Source organism: Aquarana catesbeiana, linkage group LG06 (assembly GCF_042186555.1).
Source record: "Aquarana catesbeiana isolate 2022-GZ linkage group LG06, ASM4218655v1, whole genome shotgun sequence".
Classification (NCBI taxonomy): domain Eukaryota; kingdom Metazoa; phylum Chordata; class Amphibia; order Anura; family Ranidae; genus Aquarana; species Aquarana catesbeiana.
The window spans coordinates 309747217-309765833 of NC_133329.1; the positions used below are offsets into that span (position 1 = coordinate 309747217).

At 37.0% G+C, this 18617-nt stretch overlaps 1 protein-coding gene across 1 annotated transcript in view; it reads left to right on the forward strand.

The window, feature by feature from the left end:
• COL6A3 (collagen type VI alpha 3 chain) overlaps positions 1-18617 on the forward strand; it is a 165410-nt gene that overhangs the window by 44092 nt on the left and 102701 nt on the right. The window contains exons 2-6 of the mRNA XM_073633641.1: positions 604-729; positions 6720-7319; positions 8101-8703; positions 15420-16013; positions 17414-18016. Of these exons, the coding sequence (XP_073489742.1) occupies positions 633-729; positions 6720-7319; positions 8101-8703; positions 15420-16013; positions 17414-18016 (2497 nt within the window). The 5' untranslated portion in view covers positions 604-632. The remainder of the gene's footprint in view (positions 1-603; positions 730-6719; positions 7320-8100; positions 8704-15419; positions 16014-17413; positions 18017-18617) is intronic.

Sequence of the window (18617 nt, forward strand, 5' to 3'; positions counted from 1 at the left end):
AAGTATTATTTATGGGTAAATGACCTGTAGTAACACTGTGCCAGGTTCATAGACCGAATACAAAGTGCAGTAACCCATAAAAAAATTCTAAACCAATCTCTTAGCTGACACTTAGACTTATAGTATGCCAGGATCTAGTTGGTTGCCTTGGGTTACTACACTTTGTACATATTCATTTATTATCACACATCTTCAGTAGATAATCCTGTTCTGACTTGGGAAATTGCTCAGCTTCTATTGCCTGATAATGACAATATGATCACAATTATAACGTTATACAGTATATGGCATATGACAAGACCCAAATTACAGAATTTTAGAACATGGATAAAGATCTTGGAAATAACTGTCAGATTTTCGAAAATAAGAATCCTTGCTTCCTTGTTCTTGTGTTTTAGATTAGTGATTTAAGCCTAAAAATAAGAAAAAAAAAAAAAAAAAAAAAAATATATATATATATATATATATATATATATATATATATATAGTCAGTCAATGATCACAATTGTTGTTCCTAACAAAATTAGGAAGTACAGTAAATGGTAACTGCTAGGAAGAATCAGAGACTGAAATAAATCCAACATGTTTTATCATTCTTTTCAGTTTGATCATCTGGTGCTTATTACCCATACATGGTCAAGATGAGGGAGCATGGCCTACTGCCGATGGTGGCACTTTTATGCCTAATGCTCTCTGGGATACATAGACTGGATGCACAGCAACAGGAAGGTAGGTGTAAAATTATACTGAAGGCACAAAAAATGAAGGTAGGTATACATAGATTGGTTTACTAAAAGTAATATTACCACCTTTTCTGTGGTCATTTTGAATATTTGGAGGAATCCTGTATTGAGAGAATAATGAGTTGTCTCCTTTCTGAACATGTTAGTTTCTTAAGCACTTTCAGAGTTTTTGTCCCAATCCATTTTGTAGCGTGGTGCTAGCACACCTCCAACCCTTCTGTCCTAGACCCAAGCCCATGCACCCCCAAGGTGAAATTAAAGCAAAACTTTTTTTTAGTTTTGAATTGAGTGGAGAAGAATTGGGACATGTTTTTATTGCTGTCTCTGTCACCATTAGGTAGATTAACCCTCTCTGTTTACTTTGTGTACCATTATCACCAAAAGTGGAAGTCAAAGAAAACTCCTAACTTTTGGTTATCCCCAGAACTGTATATATTTGGAATACAGTTTTAACAGCAATATTGTTATTACAGTTGTGTACATAATTTCAATTCTTTAACATAGAACTTGCAGTATTCTAGTCTGTTTAAGCTGCATTTACTGTTAGACCAGGTAAGTAAAGTATTTTGTTCTTACCAAATTGTACTTATGGGATAGAAATGTAATGTACAGCAGCTTTTTAGGCACACATAATTCATTCTGAGACTGCAGTGCTAACATTTACAGCATTTATTACTAGTTCAATATCTTTAAACAACATTTTCTGTGTTTAAAACATTTATTTTAGCTGCTCTGCTGCAGCTTACGTAATGTTTCTAGAGTACAGAGGATTCTAAAAATGACATAATTTCAGTTGTACTGTTTCAAGAGAAATCCTCAGGCAGCCTCCCTTGTTACCACCCATCTGACTTCATTAACACACACATTCGTTTGGGAACACACCGCCACCCTAAAAGCCCAGCAGGTTAGATTTACAGCTTTCAAGGTCATGTGGGATGCAGCATGTACCAGTCATGCGACCCCCTCAATGAATATGTAATTCCATGATGCAGGTTCACTACAAATTAACTGTAACCTTCTCACCCAATGCCATGGCAATTACCTCATTCATTGGGCAAACTGCATTGCAACTACTTGTCAAGAAAATCCAAATGCCGAGTTTGGTGCAAAGTTTTGTATTTTTTTCTGAGAACGCTTGTTCCACATCCCATCAGAGGATATCAAGCCTTAGCTTCCAGTGACAGATTACATGTTTCTGATTACACTGTGTCAGAAACATGCTCATTGTGAGAAGCACTCGCTTATGCTATGGCTAAAATTTAATATAAAGGCTGAGTTTCTAACAGTTACCTCAGATTAGAGGCTATTTAATGGGTATTAGATAATATCAGCACACATAATTACCAGCATCGTATATACAGTTTTATATATATATATATATATATATATATATATATATATATATATATATATATATATATATATATATATATATATATATATTATGCAGAGGTCTGTGTGAAACTTCAGCCATTGGAAATGTTTATTTGATGATTGTCTATATTACACAGTGATGACTTTGATTCTATTCCCAATGACTATCCAGAGGGACTGCTAAAGTCATATTCAATCTACAAAAGTTATTATTACAAAAACATGTAAAAACAGTAGCCAGTGGAAAGGTAACTTTTTTGCTCTAAAAAAAAAAAAATCATTTTTTTTCAGAGTCCATTGAGAGACACGGTTCCCTCCCCTCACATATTTAGCTGTTATTTTTTTTTCATAGCATGACTGGTTTGGTAGAGGTTATATAGGCCCTACAGGATGGCCTCCATTTGTTTTTGGCCCAGTGTTCATTCTAACTGAATGTGAAACTAAACCCAATTGATTGAACTGCTTACCAGAACTGTCAAGCCATCAAATGGTTGGTGTCATACCCGATCACGCATGCTGCACCATTGCACGTGCAGCTTCAAACAGAAGATGTCAGTCTCCTTGGCTGTAAAGTAGAGGAGGGTTTAGTTTGGTTGAAGGTGGTGCTATAAAGCCTATGGTAAAGTCTTATTCCAGTGTCTCTCAATGGATATGAATCAATAGAATGAAATCTTTTTTTGAATCTTAGGCAATAAAAGATGGCTTACTTGGCTATCAATTAATGCTGCAAAATAGCTGATTTCACTGTATGTGGATCATAATGACATCACTGATTATGAATGAGAGACTCATCAATAGCTTTAAATGTCTTTAGTTAGATAATATGAACAATTGTAAATCTTCTGATTTATTGACAATTGAAAACCACAAAGCCCTTATCAGTATGACCTGCACTTTGGTCATAAGCAGATTTACTACTTTGAAACAATTTAGGTTTGCAAAGGCCTTCTTTTGCAAAGGCTATTGTTATTAAGCATCTTGGCTCGCATTCAGAATTACTTTAGAAACAACATTACTGGTCAGTATATGTAAATTAATCTGGAGTCTTGGCATAAATCTGGTCATCACTGGTATTGTTGTTAAAGCCTTAACAAGATTCTGCATTATTTGTTTGAATAACTGCTTACCGGGTCTTCCTAAAACATGGTGTGACTGACATAAAGAGACCTCACAAGCTACACAAAACTGAGACATTATAGGGTATGGAAGGGTTAGGTATATGTATATATCTCCAATGAGACCATCAACAATTAGAGATTATTATTATTATTCACGATATATAGTGCCAACAGTTTATGCAGCGCTTTACAATGTAGAGTGGGGCAGCACAATTACAGTTAGAGATTAGAGATTGAGATTAGAAATTGATTCTGTCACCAAATACAGTAAGAATATTGTAAGCAACATTAGTACAGGTCTCTTTAAATGGGAAAGTATTCAGAGTATACAAAACAAATCGTGAAATTGCCTCTGATTATGGCAGAGTTATGATATCAAATGCAGCAAAAGGACACTATAATTCTACACTATCATGTTCTGTCCAATATCTTCCATCTCAAAGAAGGGTTGTGTTGGAGAGAGCTTCACAGACATTATAGTATTGTCACATCTATGAATACCTTAAGGGCTAGGTGCACCCAAAATAAATCACACAAGCTCAGCAGACATAACTTACAGTCAGTAGGGTGTGTCCCCTGTGCTGATGCCTGATCTTTAAATGAAACCTGCTCTATGAAAGAAGGATGGGCGAACAATTGAAAGGTCCACCCCCTCCGTTCATAGATCGTGTTTTACAGCTTCTATGAATGGAGCAGCTGGACGGAAACGGCAGGCATAGTCAGGCACTCTTTATGAGTGCTTGTGACAGCCCTTTAGTTGTATTAAAACATGGACAAGGGTGTAGGAGAATTTTACATAACTTCAAATTTTATGTAACAGAAAAGACATCGGCACATAGGACACATCATACTGATTGTAAGCAAGTCCCTTGTGCTGATTTTTATGTTTTCTTTTTTTTGGCTGGACTGAGGCTTTAAACAAAAACAATGCAGTTTCATTTCTCTCTTGGCAGACACTAGGCCATTTAGTTACCTTTATAAAAAAAAAAGTACGCTCAGTGCTTTAAACAATAGTAAAGATAAATAGCAACACTCACTGATACCCATATACCCAAATATCTTAAATTATTGTGCACAAAAATGTATTAGCGCTGTTTACAAATCTGTTAAATAAAATAAATCTTAAAATAAAGGGACCAAATTATAAACAAAGTCCCAAATGAACCGTGCTGAAAAAGAGTCCAAAGTAAAAATCATCACCATCTTTAGTGCTACAAACACCACCACACTGGTCTGCTTACCAGAGATTCAGACCTCATTAAATTGGAGGTCTCACAGCACTTTATATACAAATCACTGATCCCCAGTGGATGGATGGCTTTCCCCTCTATTCGGAATGGCAGCTCTAGTACACAGTAATATGGTCTCATATGCAGAGAAAGAGAGGACTCTATAGTGTAGTAATTTACAGTAAGTTTTATTAATATAATAAGGGCAAAAGAAAAAAAACTGTCAAAACACTAACAACCACTGCTTGTTCAAGCTAGCGTGATGACGTCACTCCTTAGCTCCATCCTATGTGTTTCGTCCTACAGGACGTCTTCAAAGAGGCATTTAGGAAGGCCATACACGGTACAAATTTCTTTCTTGCAACCACGGGTTTCAGGAAATAAATTCACACTATTCCTCCATTAACACAGGCAGTGCTGACAGGGGAATCCCTCCTGCTAAACAATTGTCTTCTTCCAGAGGAGAGTACAGTCACGAAAACCAAAGGCGTGGAGTTTTTTTGTGGGGGTGGTCAACCGTGTCAAAGGCAGCAGAAAGGTCCAGGAGTAGGAGTACAGAATAATGTAAATTGGTTTTGGCCATTAGTAGATCGTTTGTTAGTTTTAGGAGAGCAGTTTCTGTGGAGTGTTGGGTACGAAATCCAGACTGAAGGGGATCAAGAATGCTATTCTCAGCAACATGGACGTTTAGTCGGTTGTAGACCAGACGTTCAAGGAGTTTGGATAAAAAGGGAGCAAAGAGATGGGGGCGTAGGTTGTTAAGATTGGTTGGGTCCAGTAAGGGCTTTTTAGGTATGGGGCTGACTAGTGTATGTTTTAAAAAGTTGGGGAAGATGCCAAAAGAGAGGGAGAAATTGAGGATGTCGGTTAGAGTATAGAATAGAGGCAGAGGGTGAACATAACATTTGCGAGGGAACAGGATCCAGAGGGCAGGTGGTTAGCTGGACGTTAGCAAGTAGTTTAGCAACCTCGTCTATAATCACAGAATATAATCATATCTAAACAGTAAAGGTAAATTGCAAGTGATTGGTTAGATGTGGCAGGATCTAAGAAAATTCCCTCCAATCAATAAAATGATATCTATAACTTTGAGGATTGTCACATCCTCAAAGTTGCAGCATTCTGTCACACAATCTTACAGGAGAGGTCTCTTTATTCTCACATTGCTACTAATTTTGTTTTATATTAAGAGTCTGGTAGCTCCTATTCATCAAGAATGCAGAACGCTGATGTTAAATGTTGCTATCATGTAATGAAACTGAGGTATTATGTAGTGGGTGCTCAGGACATTTTACAAGCATTCCAGTTGCTGCCGTTAACTGCCTGTGAAACTTGTATAAATTAAACAGATAATTTTCACAAAAACAATACCTATTAAACAATGTTGACTATTTTTGGGCCCCAGTGTCACAGAAGTAAAACTGCAATCAGAATTGAAATGTGTCATCCTAAAAAAAAAAATGAAAAACACTCACTTTTGAGCCTGATAATATAGGTGAGAGAGCAGAAGTTGAGCTATAATAAATACCTGCTGTAACAACCATTATTTTGAGCAGTAAGAGCTGAAAATTTGTCACATGACTGAAAATAATGTATTGCAAATAACACACGCATTATGTCTTAGAGCATTGAGTTCAGGGTCTATTTAAAAAGGGATCTACAACTTTGCTGATTCTGATAATAGCAGTAGGTTGAATATGGCAAGATATGTTTGGTAGATAAATATGGCTATGCATAAGAGTTATTCAAATTGAAAACACAGGCATAGCTGGTACCTGTTATGTCTAAGGTCCAATGTAGTAGAGAGAGAGGGCATAGTTAATGCCATGAAGTTATATGATTTGATTTAGGTTAATATCAGTTCTTACCTGCAGGGACCTCTAGAAATTACCAGTCACAAGTGTGACCAATATGATCATTGATCATAAAGTGCTGTCAGCACATATGTTAGAAAATAACATATGCTTATAATGTAAGATTGATCTCAGTATTAAAGAGTACATGCAGTTCGCCAGGAACGGAAAATGCACTTTTAAAAGTCCTTTGCTTCCACTGCATCATGTTTCTTAAGGTTGTTGGAGAGAAACATGTATTCACTTTAGTACATCTGCATGTTTTTACTGCACTTAAGTTAACACTGTCACCTTGTACATTTCTTTCTTTTCTTTCCTACATTTCTGTTTGTTATTTTTGCACTTATCTCTATCTTTTACCTAACCCACCACACAACACCACTGTTGCATAATTAACACCAGACTCGGCTGACCTGGTTTTCCTCATTGACGGCTCAAACAATGTTGGACGCACGGGTTTCAATGCCATCCGTGACTTCTTGGCGAATTATGTGGAGAGACGTTTGGAGGTGGGAAGGAGCCGGATGCAAGTAGGAGTGGTGCAGTATAGTGATGATGTCAAAATAGAATTTACCTTGGATGAACATACTACCAAACAAGAGCTGATTAATGCCCTGAAGAGATTACAGTTTGTTGGAGGAGAAGAGGCAAATATGGGGGCTGCTGTTGAGTATGTGGTGGAGCAGCTGTTTACTTCAGCTGCTGGAAGCCGAAGAGAGGAAGGAGTGCCCCAATCACTAGTGATCATCACTGGTGGACCATCAAGTGATGAACTGAGAGATGCTGCCAATTCTTTAAGACTTAACAGTGTCATCACATTTGGCATTGGTGTGGGAAGAGCAGACAACAATGAATTGCAGCAAATTGCAACCGATGATACATTTGTCTTTATCGCGCCCCAATTCCAGGTTTTGGGTCAACTGGAAAGTCAAATTCTTCCATACATTGCTGGAGTAGCCCAAAGGACAATTGTTTTACAGCCTCCAACTGTTATAACCGAAGGTAGGTAGGATCTATACACTCATGTTGGTGAGTTCAGAGTGAACTCTAGGGTTAGATATATAGGAGGCTTAAAAACAAGATAACCAGTTCTACTCTCTTGAAATATCTGAGCTATAATCATGGATTTAAATGGTTAAGGAAAATGATTGATATGTAACAAGTCATGGCTGCCAGCTGAATAACAATTACTCTACAAAAAACATACAGTACATGTACATACAGTGAAAGAAACATTGGTTTTCACACTGAAGGAAAGAAAAAGCATGTAAAATGTGTTTAATTTTATTTATTTATTTTTTTACTTTTAATTCTAATGGGCAAAACCTGTGCTTTTTTTTGTTTTTGTTATATATATATACACTGTATATATACAATGTATTTCAACAGCTGGCTTACTCTACAACTTACTCTACAAAAAAATTACTTTTAGAATAATCTAGACAATAGATAATTAAGATGAAATATTTAAAAAGAAAACAGTATTAAGTACATGGCTTCACTCAAAATCAGCTGAGCCAGTTAAAATAGACCTGAGAAAGATGTGTCTGGCATTCTCACCATATTCCGTTTCATGCCAAACCCTCTTGGAAAGCATTTTTCAGCTACAAGAGTTCGAAGGTAAGTAAAGTCCACATGCCAGACATACCTTACCTTCTCAAGCTGGCTTGTTTGATTCTATGTAGAGTTTTTGTATTTTAATATCTACTTTCGAATAAGCATAACATTTATTGGAACATTTATGCATTTTGTAGATTCACTTACTTATATTTTTGCCTTGCAGTTACTGAAGTCAACAAGAGGGACATAGTGTTCTTGATTGATGGTTCCAGTGATCTTGGAGGGCCAAGTTTCTCTGCTATCCGTGAATTAATTGTAAAGATAGTCAACAGGTTGGAAATTGGTCCTGATCTTATTCGAGTAGGATTGGCCCAGTATGGCAAAGATGTGAAATCTGAATTCAACCTGAACACCTTTGGTGCTAAAAAGGATGTTATTGCGCATTTGAAAAAAATGAAGATTTTGAACAACACACCATTAAATACTGGTGCTGCTTTGAGCTATGTCCAGAATAATTTCTTTACTACATCTGCAGGAAGCCGTGTGGATGAAGGAATCCCACAGCTTCTAGTAATCGTCACTGGTGGGCAGTCAAGAGATGACTATACCCAGGCATCGCTGGCTCTCAAGAGGGCAGGAATCCTGACCTTTGCAATAGGATCCAAGAATGCTGACGTAGTTGAGCTTAGAGAAATTGCTTTTGATTCTTCTCTGGTTTTTCAGCCTGCAGAATTCAAATCCGCTCCTCTACAAGCCTTACTTCCTCAGGTGCTTACTCCTCTGAAAACCTTAACAGGAGTTGTCAGTTCTGAAGGACCAACCGAAGGTAACACATTCAGTCCATATCTGTATTTCATATTTGCTAAGTATTTTTGAACTAGAGGCCTACAATATGGTTACTATTTATATCTTGTGTATTGCAAATCTGCTTTTATGTTTTATGGTTCCCTGTGCAAACTTTTTGTAAGGGACATACCCTTTCCCCAGTATAATTTGCCTGAGGGCTTGCAAGGCAATATGGTGTAAAAGAGTAGTCTCTATCAAAACTTCTTGATGAAGTAGTCAAGTTGACTGAATGTTGACAGCTTCTGATCTGCCTGTGAAAACTGTAAATCAGAAACTGTACCCTTTAAGAGAGGAAAAAGATTTTATAGAGACTGTTGCTTAACCACCTAATTTTGTAAAAAAAAATCCTGGAGTGAATGAGGTGATCAAGGGAGTGGTTGTCCCAACAGAAAGTAAGAGTGGATTACCAGAAGTATATCTACTGCATACTGTATAATGTTTTTTAATAAACAGTGGACTATTATTAAACTATAAGGCTTGGTTAACACTAATACGATGCAATTTTTCTGTGATTTTCAGTGCAAATATGCAGTATGACTTTGATACAACTTCACTGTCTTTTTGCATATGGGGTCAAGTCACACTGTAAATCACACCAAAGTAGTACAGGAACCTTTTCCAAAATTGCACTGTGCTGAGTCACATTGATTTAAATGGGCACTATTGAATATAATGTGATTTGCCTTGTCACACTATTCTGTGCGACTCAAGTCACACCAGTTGCACTAGTGTGAACCAGCACTTAATAGTAAAGTAGAATCTGGTAAACTAAAGTAAAATCTAGGTTTGGGTGCTCTGCCATGGAACTATTGGGCAATAAGGACCACTTGTAATAACTGAGTTGGAAACATTCACTTAAGTTGAATACATTTACATTTAAATCCTAGTTTTGCAGTAACTTTTCAAAGTGTTCTAACCTACGTATGGGTTGCACTTGTGAAAAATGAAGAAAATATAGTTGACACGCTGACTAATGAAATGGGCTCACAGACCTCACCCAGTCACCCTATTTTATTACTCACACAAGTTAGTTTGCATTTACTTGGTAGCATAGACTCTTTTTGTCATACATAACTCCCTAATCAAATCAATGAATGTTTACAGAGCTGACCCATTACCTGTTTTATTACTCACACAAACCAATTTGCATTCACGTCATTTGGGTAGTATAGATGCTATTGTTTTTCAACTGGCCTGTCCATTATTGTCCCCACTTATTGCTGTTAAATGCACCTGGAAAACCATCCAGTTGTTTTTTTTTACTCTAAAACCAGTGATGAAGACATCACAATTATTAAAAAATATATAAAATAAAACAAAATGCCAGCAAATATTTAGAGATGTTATTGCAGTGTTTGCCCTAAACTAATATTTTATGTGATTTTTACATATTTCTTGCTTGATTTTCCATAATTTTGTTAGTGTATTAAGTGTTGAGACTTCTGTAGCAGATACCAGCTGGGCTATGCATTGTTTTCAATCTCTTGGCCAACACATTGACTTTTATCATGAAAGGAAAGGCAAAACACAACAATTTAGCACTGCAAATCAGGAAGTAGAGCCTATGTATGTAAAAAGCAAATATGGCTGTCCTTACAAATTATGCAGATATGTTAAAATATTAGCACATAAGATAAGATTAATTACACCTAAATGTTTCCCTTTTCTCGGATAGCTAAAAAAATTGATAACATTGTTCTTTCTGTTTATCACAATAATACCATTGTAGCAGAAAGCAATGCTAGTTATTGTATATACTGTTGCTTATGGGCTTTTGTGTATTGTATATTGTGCTTAAAGCGGTTGTATACTCGCTGACACATTTTTTTTTTTATACCCCTGTAAGGCAAAAGTCATAATGAGCTAGTATGCACCGCATACTAGCTCATTATGAAATACTTACCTTAGAACGAGACGTCGGTATCTTACCTGGTCCACGCCGAGGTAGCTGACATGTTGCCTCGGCGTGTCTTTCCGGGTATCGCGGCTCCAGCGCTGTGAGTGGCTGGAGCCGCGATGTCATCACTCCCGCGCGTGCACGCAGGAGATTTCTTTCCCGGCACGGTCCGGCATCTGCCGGGCCTTCAGCCGAGAATCCCCTGTGCGCATGCGCCACTGCAGTAAGTGGCTCATAGCAAGGGGAATATCTCCTATATCTCCTAAACCGTACAGGTTTAGGAGATATTTTTTTTACCTACAGGTAAGCCTTATTATAGGCTTACCTGTAGGTAAAAGTTAAAAAATAGACTATACAACCGCTTTAAGAGAATAGTTAAAGATCTGGGGTACAAAGTTATTGTACATATATATACTGATGGTATTCAAAGAAAATTTGTGCTGGCACACCTATTTCTGACATGTCCAGTATAAGTTGAAAGCCACATCAGCTATACACGTGAACTAGGGGCAGTTGATCAGCGAACCCATAGTCAACCCAGAGGTGTCGTTTATATACAGTGTATTAAAATCACCAGGCCTTCTGATCATTATGTGTGCTTACTTCACTGGGAACAAATTAGGGTGATTGTCTCCAGTCATAAGAAAACAGATATTTATATAAATATTGTTGAAACTTCAGGGGGTTTAATTAAAATCTTTACAAACTGATTTCTTGCTCACTTAATAGATAAATATTCACTTCTAAATTTGCGCTAATATTAAATTTAAAAATTTTTTAAATATCAAAGAAAAATAACTCTATATAGTGAAACATTTTCTTGACAGATATCATCCAGAAATGTGTGATCTTGAATATAAGCCTCCACCTTATAAAGTGCTTGCTTACCGACTCAAGTTGACCTCCTATTATGGAGGGTCAATCTCACTTGTGGCTTATAAACCCTGCCAGGGCCTCTACCCATCTAGGGGAACCAGGAGATGTGAATGAGAAATCCACCACTTTAATAAATAAAACTTGCCATAGCATAAAATCCTTTACACATTTAATCGAATAAAAAGATTGCACTTTTATCATAGATTTTAAAAACACACATGTAATCAACAAACCGGCCGGCACCGAACAGCAACCTGTCCTTCCAGGAATTGCCTACGTGGTGACATCAGCTACCCCACGCATTTCATCACAATTTGACACCATCCTGGGGCAGGAAGGAAGGGCTGCTGTTTGGAGCCGGCCGTCTTGTTGATTACAAGAGTGTTTTTAAAGTCTATGATGTAAGTGCAATCTTTTTATTAGATTAAATGTGTTTTTATGCTATGGCAAGTTTTATTTCTTCCTGGGGATCTTCCATGATCAAGTCTCCTTAAAGTGTCGGATTTCTCATTCATATCTCCTGGTTCCCCTGGATGGATAGAGGCCCTGGCAGGGTTTATAAGCCACAAGTGAGATTGACCCACAGTAATAGGGGGTCAACTTGAGTCGGTAAGCAAGCACTTTATAAGGTGGAGGCTTATATTTAAGATCACACATTTCTGGTGATGGATATATGGATGAATATATAGTTTGAAGAAATTTTTTCACTATATGGACTGTTGTTTTTTTTTTTACATTTTTTTCATTTAGTATTAGCACAACTTTAGGAGTGAATATTGTTGGTACTGTGCATGTCTCGCAGGATAGTTTCTGCTGTTGGTGCTCTTACTGAATAGCACAGTTCTCTTCCACAGTTGAAATTAATAGATAAATATGGCTTTATTTTTCTTTCTTCCAAACTATTTTTATATTATATCAATATGTAGCAAAAATCTGAATAGGGAAATTCCCCATGTCTCTCTAAATGAGGAGACTGTGGGAGATGGGGATTTTTTAGTGCCAAAAAACGCTAAACAACATAGCAAAATATGTAAATTATACAAATTTTTTTTTTATAAAAAATTTAAAACGAACTTTATAAAAACTGATATAACATAACTAATATCATAACCATAGACATATGGTGCAAATATCTGTGCATCAATGGATAACCACTTGGATCCACTTTTCAATGTTTTTAGACCATATAGCTGATAAATTTTATAATCAATATATTAATTCTAAAAGATACAAAAATACATTAGTCATCACATAATAAAATACATTGTGTGCAAGCATATCGTCTTTTCAAACAACACAGGCATCACTATATATTATCAGAAAGCTTACTAATTATAATAAATGTGAGATTTAAGGAAATAAAAAAAAGGAGGGGTCCAAAACAACCACCCCTCATCCTGCCATGAAATCCAAAATATCTGAAGGATGTTACATAGATTGGGGGGACAGAGGCAAGAACATTGGTGGAGCGTATATCCTGATAATAAGTATTACCTCATAGCCACAAAACATACTGTATGTGCATTTATATTGGGAGAGAGAATCTCACTATAGTCGTCAGCGTAGTATATGTCAAAGGTGAATAATCGCTAAGAAAAAGAATATATATATATATATATATATATATATATATATATATATACATATACATATATATAAAACCCAAACTTTTTTGTTAGCATCAAGTAGGATCGAGTAAAGTTTAAGTGGTTATGTAAGCAAAACGTTTTTTACCTTAATGCAGCTTTGTAATCATTAATACATCATTAAATTCATTTTTAATGGATACAGTGTAGGTACCTGAATGTGACCTGGTATCAGGCGCTTGATGTCCCTATAGAGTATAGCTGGAGTGGCAGAGGAAGAAGCAGTACAAGGAGCCAATCAGCTCACGTGCTGACAAGAAACATACTGATAGGAAGAGAAAGCAGAGTGATAGTGATAGAGACGAGTGATGAGCTCATCACTGTGCTGTTTCTCCTTTTGCTGTCTAGTAATAGGCTGGGGCAGATCCAGGAGGACCTGTGTTTAGAGCAAGTGGGTTGTATGATTTTGGCCATCAGACTGAGGACATCTAGCAACAGAAAAAAAGTTTAAAAAAGTACTACAGAGGATAACTCTTAATTAAAGTGGAAGTAAACCCTCCTATTGTTTTCAGCCAAGGAAGCTGCCATCTTGGCCTCTGTTTGATCTTCAACTGCCATGATGCTGCACATGTTATCAGTTATGACACCAGCCATTGGATAATTTGACAGTTTGGTTGAGAACACAACCAATGTGACAGTTACATTTCCAGCACATGCCGGGAATGTAACTGTTTTTTTAAACTGTTAAATCGATGGGTTTACTTCCACTTTTTTTTTCTTATTTTTTATTTTAGTTGGCTATTTATTTTTATTATATTAGTTTTATTTGCTTTAAGATTAAGCACTGCCTTTTAAATTTGAATAATTTATGCACATTATGCAGCAAAGGAATCTTTTTTTTTTTTTTTTGTGAGGCAGATCATTCATGTAGGATTAGGTTGTGAGACAACACTAGAATGAACTTGAAACATACAGCATTAAGTAATTTCTACCTTCATTATTCTCCCTAATGTTTTGTTTCTGTCACTCTTCTCATCTTTCATTTCCTTCTGTTCTACATTATGGTTCTTCATTATGGTTGCTCTTTTTATGACTTCCATCTACATAGAGATGCTTATTTTCCTAAGCTATAAGTGCAATGTACAGTACATGCAGGGCTTATTAACTAGGTATCCATTCTATCCGGAAACACTTCTTGGATTACATATTGTTTTCCTAATAGTTTGTTTATTGATTTAAAGAATGATACATTCATTCTTGTGAAGTCTGAAAACATGAAGCGCTTAACTGATGGTGTGGATGCTAGCAGAGATGACCTTACTCTTACTGTCTATGGAGAGCTACAATATCTCCTATACACTTATTAAACAAGAGTGACGCATATACGTAGATGATGAACATTTTGTTTTGAATGCAGTTTCATGCTGTAATTCACCTTGAATTGATTCACCCAGAACTAAAAATGTAAGGGTGGGCAGAATGCCGGAGAATAGGCTGAATGCCCAAGTATACCTTACGTTGCAATGAATTCCCGACACTCTGCTAGCTATCCCTGCATTTCTACAAAGACTGACTTCATTGTGAAATGTGGTCAACAGGTCAAAGTAGTAGATCATGCCCAAAAACATATCCCTGTTGGGATGGAAAACTTTAAATCAGTATATCTCAAGACCTACCCTCAAATTACTAAGCCCTAGCCGCATTTAAGAGAAGCCACATCTGTTATAATTATACAAACAAGACTAAATAGATTGCTAGTACTTGGGCAGTTTTATTGGCCTTTAAACAGAACCTATAAGGATAGGAATATGGAAGCTACCATTGCTGGCTTGTTTTAAAGGTGCACCCTTTAGGGCTCTCATTCCGGTCTTTGCTTCATTGCTAAAAAAATGACAGACCTAGTGCAAACATGAAGGATTTAGGACTTCACTAGTTGCATGCTTGGCTTGCTCCAGGGAAGTCACTTCGTAGTAAGACCAGATTTAAGATGACAGACCTCTAATCTGAACTTTTAAAAATAAGTTGGCAAATAAACAACCATATTTCTTTCTTCCTGGGCTCACTTTGTTCCACCAAACATTCAGTTTTTGGTTTGGCTAAAACATAGAAATAACTATTTATCAAAAAGTATTTAGTAGATGGAAGATATTGTCTAAGACTAACTTTGCTAAGATGCTCTGGTTGCATTTTCATTCCTTTCTTTGGCTTGCCCTATAAGCATTATTAAGAGTTATGTGTCTACATTGTGTAAACACATGCATTTATTGATCTTGCTAAGCTGAATTTGCTGTGATGTCATGTTCATTGTTTCTGTATCCTCCACCCACAAACTTGCAGTTCTAACCCAAAGAGACATCGTCTTCCTAGTGGATGGTTCTGTCAACGTTGGAAGTGCCAACTTTCCTTTAGTAAGAAACTTTCTCATCGATGTCATTAACAACCTTGGTATCAGCAGTGAAGGCACTCGAGTTGGCCTGGCCCAGTTTAGTGACACCCCCAGAACTGAGTTCTATCTAAACACACCAACCTCAAAATCTGATCTTGTTAACCGCCTGGGGCAAATAAGAATCAAGGGGGGTAATCGCTTAAACATTGGCTCAGCACTTCAATTTGTTCTCCGCAATCATTTCACAAGCAGTGCTGGCAGCAGAATAGAGGAAAATATTCCACAGATTCTTGTACTTTTGGTGGCTGGGAAGTCCTCAGACAACATTCAGGCTGCTGCAAATGACCTCATCAGATCAAGGGTTTTGACCTTTTGTGTTGGGGTTGGAAATGCTGATAAGGAAGAGTTGGACACCATTGCATTTAACCCACAACTGGTTTATGAGATGGATGATTTCAGTGCCTTGTCTGGTCTCAGACAGCAAATCGTAGCACCTCTTACAACCTTCGTTAGAGGAGAAGTTACAGAAGTGACAGTAACGGAAGGTAATTTATTCTTCATTTTCTCTGGTCTCCTATGTATAGTTATTTAAAATGTACTCAAAGACCACTTAAGAATGGGTTGCTCAGGTAACTGAGGAATTATTTATTTATTTACTTGTTGTCAACACTGCTAGTTTATTTGCTTTAAGTCTAATTTGCTAATGTGGAAGGTATATGATCAAAGTGAAACGTTCCTAAAATAATTTTATACCATCAACCTTTATTCTTTATTGTTTGTTAATAAATATGAAATACATAAGAAACAAATACAACTGTGGTATGTATCTGAGGTTTTCAATGGTAGCTAATCCCATATGGGTCTCAGAATCAGGTGTTATCAACTCTCCTATTAAAAAAATAAAAATGGATAAATAAAAGTATATATATATATATATATATATATATATATATATATATATATATATATATATATATATATACCCTGTTTCCCCGAAAATAAGACCTAGCGTGATTGTCGGTGATGGCTGCAATATAAGCCCTACCCCCCAAATAAGCCCTAGTTAAAATCCTTGTAGGTCTTATTTTCAGGGTAGGGCTTATTTTTGGGGAAACAGGGTAGGGTTTATTTGGGGGGTAGGGCTTATATTGTAGCCATCACCGACACTCACGCTAGGTCTTATTTTCGGGGAAACAGGGTATATATATATATATATATATATATATATATATATATATATATATATATATATATATATATATACCCTGTTTCCCCAAAAATAAGACCTAGCGTGATTGTCAGTGATGGCTGCAATATAAGCCCTATCACCCAAATAAGCCCTACCCTGTTTCCCCAAAAATAAGCCCTACCCTGAAAATAAGACCTACAAGGACTTTACTATAACTATAAGGAAGCTGTTTAGAAATAGTTGGTCTAACTGGAGATAAAATGAGCTTGAGAGGAAGTCGTGCTTGCATATAACAGTGAATTTGGATTCATGTTCTGGTTTATTGTGAGTAAACATTTGCAAATTTGAGTGGATGTTTTTGCAGCATGCACAGTTGAAAATTGAAAAATGGTAATAGTCTAAAGTGATTGGGTAAGTGATGGGTTTGTGATGGTGCTGTCCAGTTCCTGTTCCAGAGCCAACTAAATATTTATTCACAACTCTATTTATTCACAACTCTTATGTATTTACAACTTCTTAACCATTTAACAGTTTCAGGTTATGCATTTGTAGGGCACAATCTGAAATAAACTGTTCATTCAATTGGTATTTTTTCAATTAACTCACTGAAATTTAACATTTTGTCTCAGATGGTAACTATTCTTTTTATGAACAGACTTTTTCTTATTTCAAATGCATTTTTTGACTAATCTCACAAAAATAATATTCTACTAATCCATTCAACCCTTTCTCTCATTCTCTGTTGACTGCTAACAGTGGATCAAGACCGCAAGAAGGATGTAGTTTTCTTAATTGATGGCTCAGATGATGCCAGGTCTGGTTTTCCATCTCTCAGGAGCTTTGTTCAGAGGGTAGTAGAGTACCTTGATGTGGGTCAAGACAGAGTACGCATTGCAGTTATCCAGTACAGTGACTCCTCCAGACCTGAGTTCCTTCTTAACACCTACTCAGACCGCCAAGATGTAATAAGATCTATTCAGAGCATGACTCCTATTGGAGGGTCTACACTGAACACAGGTGCTGCCTTAGATTATGTACAGAATAACGTATTTATTGGGTCAGCTGGAAGCCGAATAGCAGAAGAAGTACCACAATTTCTGATTTTGCTGGCAACTGGGAGGTCTAGAGATGATGTGAGGAGACCTGCCGCTTCTCTCAAGGCCAGCAGCATTGTGCCATATGCCATCGGAACTAGCAGAGCTGATCGGACTGAGCTTCAGACCATCTCTTTTTCCCCTGATTTTGTTCTTTTTGTTCCTGATGTCAACCAGCTGGAGAATGCTTACCAAACTTTTTCAGAACGTGTCAGTTCGCTTACCACAAGTGATATACGTACTCTAATACAGTCAGTTCCAGCTGGTAAGACCAACTAAAGGGATGTTTTTTATTCTTATTACATGTGCTCACATAGCCACATATTCAAATGGGTCTGTTAACAACCAGTTACTGCGTCAGGCAGTCTATCTGCTGAACTTAAAAATAATGTATACCATGTTCAGGCTGGTTTGTAATTGTATATCAGAAGCAGACTGGGCCAAGGGACAGGGATGCATGTGCCCCCAGGCCAGTGTCTTCCTACCATAAATAAGGCTGGCTCCTGCCTCCTGCAGAGCTAACCTGCACTGAAAGGGAAATGTGACAGAGACCACAGCTTTACAACAGCTGCCAAATACAGAGATAGACTAAAGATGCTAGGGTTATCAATGTCCCAAACGCTCTTGATGGAAGCACCCTGGAACTCCTTCCAGTCTGCGTGTATGATGTCACTTCCTGAACCACCATGGTGCTTCCATTCAGTTGAGCTGCAACTGCAAGCTATATCCAATAGATGATTGGAGCTCAGCAGTGGTTATAAGCATGATTGCCCAGACAATTGTTCATGATTATTAAAAGGTAAAAAAATAATGAGCATGAATGTAATCAGAGGCCGAAAGCCATTTTAGTTAAACACCTTGACTTT